Source organism: Hydra vulgaris, chromosome 03 (assembly GCF_038396675.1).
Source record: "Hydra vulgaris chromosome 03, alternate assembly HydraT2T_AEP".
Lineage (NCBI taxonomy): Eukaryota > Metazoa > Cnidaria > Hydrozoa > Anthoathecata > Hydridae > Hydra > Hydra vulgaris.
Genome location: NC_088922.1, coordinates 18,358,132 through 18,362,053, shown reverse-complemented (window position 1 = coordinate 18,362,053; position 3,922 = coordinate 18,358,132). Strand labels below are relative to the sequence as shown.

Sequence of the window (3,922 nt, the reverse complement as noted above, 5' to 3'; positions counted from 1 at the left end):
TATTTTTTTGTATAGCAAACAGACTCAAGCCGTAAAAGCCAAAAAATTGAAACTGACTAAAAAGTAAACAAAAACAATAATTTATCATTCAAAATGAAAATATTAACTATACAATGTCAAATATATATATATATATATATATATATATATATATATATATATATATATATATATATATATATATATATATATATATATATACATATTTATATATATACACACACATATACATATTTTTTTTTTACTGTTCCATATACATTTTGAACAAAAAAAAAAGGATTATTTAAATTAAAAAAAAAAAAAGTAATTTAAATGTTTACCTAAAAACTATATTTGATTGCGAAATATATTTTTTAAACAAGTGTTAATAAGAATTACTACTTAAAGTTCGTGTTTCGATCTTGAAAACATTTTTTTAGAAAATGTGTTTCTCAACAAAGTGCAGTTTTCAAGTATATTTAAATTACTTTTTCTTTTTTTTTTTTTTACTTTTTAAAATTATACTTTTTGTTTATTATGTTTATGGAGCAGTAAAAAATAATCCTAAACATGTGGTTTAGATTCCATAAAATTGTCTCTGACTTCATTAAGTAGTGAAAAATAAATAATACCATAAAATATTATGCTTTTTTTTTTATAAAATAAAAAAATGGAAAAAGGGGTCAGAGGCTTTTCGGTTACCTTGTACTTTTGAAACTAGTCTATGAATATATAAATGAAAATTTAAATAATAAATTATAACATATATAAAGTATAATGAAGATTGTATGATTAGTTTGTTCATTTTTGTTTCTTTAACTTTTATCCTTCTTTTGTTTATTTATTTGTAATAAAAAAATGTATGTAATAATCAATCTAACAAATACAAATGATAATTGATAAATAAATTTTATATTGTTTCTTAAATTTTTAAATTTTGCATGACATAGAAAGAATGATTTTCATCCAACACATATAGATAATTCTCTTATTCTAATTAAATTCTTTTCTCTTCAATTAAGAACAGCCAGATACTAAGCAACTCAAGACTGTAGAAGAAACTTGGAGAAACAACTTTTTTTTACATAAAAGTATAATGCCTAATTTTATATAAATTTGCAAACAGAAAAAACATGTTTAAAAAATGTATCAATTTTGTTCTTCAAGGTTGGTGTTTTTCATCTATAATTTTTCAAAACATAACTACTGGTGTGGTTTTGGTTTAAAACTTGTGTAATTTTAGACAAGCTTTTAAATTTAAATGAAGAAAAAAGCAATTCTTGACAACCAGAAACCCTTCCTGACATTAACTTGCCAACAGAGTATTTTTTTAGCATCCATTATCCCCCTATCCTTACCTTAAATTAAATTAGGTGATTTATACCAAAGCTTTTTTCTTCAAGGTTAATTGTCATCACCATACATAAAAAAGCCTTACCTTTCCCAATATAAGGTCAGTTTAATTTTATAACAAGAACTTCAAGGAGTTACAAAGTAATAAAAAAAAGATTCACTGTTCTAATAAAATAGTTTTTCAAAATACCCATGAGGTAGTAAAAAAAAAAAAATTGGTTAACAAACTCTTTCAAAAACGTCTCTGACTTCATTAAACATCATAAAACAAAACAAAAAAAACCAAAAAAAAAAAAAACCCTGTAATATAGTATAGTATATTAAACAAATTCACTAAGTAATTCAACTTAAAGTGTCTATAATCAACTTAAAGTGTCTATATCTCTTTGGGAATTATTATAAAAGTAATAATAATGATTTATCAGTAAGATTTGGCTGATCAAATAATTGAGGTTTTGCTTTGGGTCTTCTATAGTAATAAAGCCAATCATTTTCCAAAACAACAAATAAAAAATAAAAAAATTCAAAAAGCAGCTTAATTAGGTTAAAACTCAACAACATTTTTAATAATCATTTACATTTTTAAAACTCTAAATTCCATTACATTTATTGTCCTTTTTTGAAACTTTGCTCTTTGGTTTTCTCCTTCTTATGCAATCACAATTTCTAATCGTAACTATTCCTACCAAATATTTTCTTACAAAGTCAAATAAGTTTTTACCAAGAAGTTAGGTTCTAGAAACTTTTGGAAAATCTTTAACAGTGTCATAAACAAAGACAAGTCTGACATTCCATCTCTCATACATAAATCATCACCAAGGATAAGGCAGAACTATTAGCATAAAACTTTTCCTCTAATTAATCTAATAAAATTAATGACCACATTTATTAGAATCTTTTGTACCTCACTAAGAAACATGTTAATCCATTGGTAAAATTCTAAATTACTCCAGTTTCTGATGAAAAACTTATTTCATAATAACTTTTGGTATGCTGTACCATAGAAAAAAAGGTATTTTCATTACTTTTTTTCATTGTATGGTCATATACAGAAAGGTCCTTACCTACTTTGTCATACTTACTTTCTTTTTTTTGAATTGACATGTCATTACCTACTTGTCATTACCTACTTGTCATTACCTACTTACTTTGTATGGTGTAGCATACAAAGAAAGGTATTGTCATACTAAGGAAAGTTTAAGAAATTTTCCTTTCTAATCACTTAATTTAAGTCCTTCTTAATGGACAATGCTCTCATGGTTTTATAGTACACTTTGGGGTACTACAAGGTCCCATCCTTTGCTGCATTTTGTTACTAATCTATATTAATGATCTTCTTGACAATTTTAACTTTAAGGTAGCTTTATCTACTAATGATACAACCTCTAGTCTTTAAAGTAGCTTTATCTACTAATGATACAACAGTCTTGATAATAAGTCATTACTTAAAATAGTAATTACTTTTTGATTGCTTATAAAAAGTGACTTAGAGAAACAAGCATCCAAGTGATATTGACTAAAAAAAAACAACTCAAATAAGACAAGTAGGTAATCGTAAATGTGATCTCTTTTCTGTAACAGCCTGCAGAGCACCAAGTAGGAAGTTACGTTTTAGCAACTCCCAACTTGAATAGTGTTTGCTTGTAGCATTGTTTGATTGTTAGAAAAAAATTGTTTGTTACTTTAATTGCTTGACACAAACTATACAAACCATAACTTCTAAACAAATCAATCAATCTAAACAAATCAATAAAATAAAAAATTAATTTGTGAGCAATCAAAGACGCAACATCAAAACAAAAACAAAAAAACTATAAAAACTTTTCAAACAAATTATAAAAAGTTCTCAAATACATTACAAAAACTTTTCAAATAAATAATAAAAACCTTTCAAATACATTACAACTTTAGTAGTAACTTAAAGAATATGAAAAAAGAAAAATATTTTTAAATATTATGAACATATTTTTAAACTTTGAGAATAAAACATAATACAATTATTTTTAAAATTATATCTTAGGAGAATAATGACAATAAAGATTTAAGTTTATAGTTATATGAATCCACTAATGACTATATTACAATAACAAACTTTATCTAGTAATAACATGTAATTATATGATTTTACCAATATTACTAATTATCATGTTTTTATATTCAACTAATGTTTATTTGACATTGTCAACATGATTTTCATTCAATACATTAAAAGTATTTATAAAAGCATAACTCTCTTCTTCAATTAAACAATCTTTCCTCTTTAATTCAGAGTAACAAGATACTAGACGACATAAAGACATATTATTTGTAGAAGAAATTTGGAGAAACAAGCACCCAAATGATATTGACTAAAAAAAATTCAAATAAAATAAACAAAGCATTTAAAAATTAAATGCAGTTGCCATAATAAATCAAAACTAACTCATATTATTAAAAGTAAAAACATTTTAAACAGAAAAATACCTTAACTTTTAATGCAGCTTTATTTAAAAAAAGCCAATTAGTTTAGACACCATTTTATGAAGTATAATAAAATATTTAACTTTACTTTCATTAAAATAAATTTCAATGTCATTTACATAATAAGCAT

General features: G+C 23.8%; 1 protein-coding gene across 3 annotated transcripts in view; it reads right to left on the bottom strand.

The window, feature by feature from the left end:
• Positions 1-3,146: 3,146 nt before the first annotated feature.
• The window catches only part of LOC101240199 (enolase 4), a 40,696-nt gene continuing 39,920 nt past the window's right edge, over positions 3,147-3,922 (bottom strand). For all 3 annotated transcript variants that reach the window (XM_065792548.1, XM_065792547.1, XM_065792549.1), the window contains one exon: positions 3,147-3,680. In XM_065792548.1, coding sequence (XP_065648620.1) covers positions 3,501-3,680 — 180 coding nt within the window. In that variant the 3' untranslated portion in view covers positions 3,147-3,500. The remainder of the gene's footprint in view (positions 3,681-3,922) is intronic.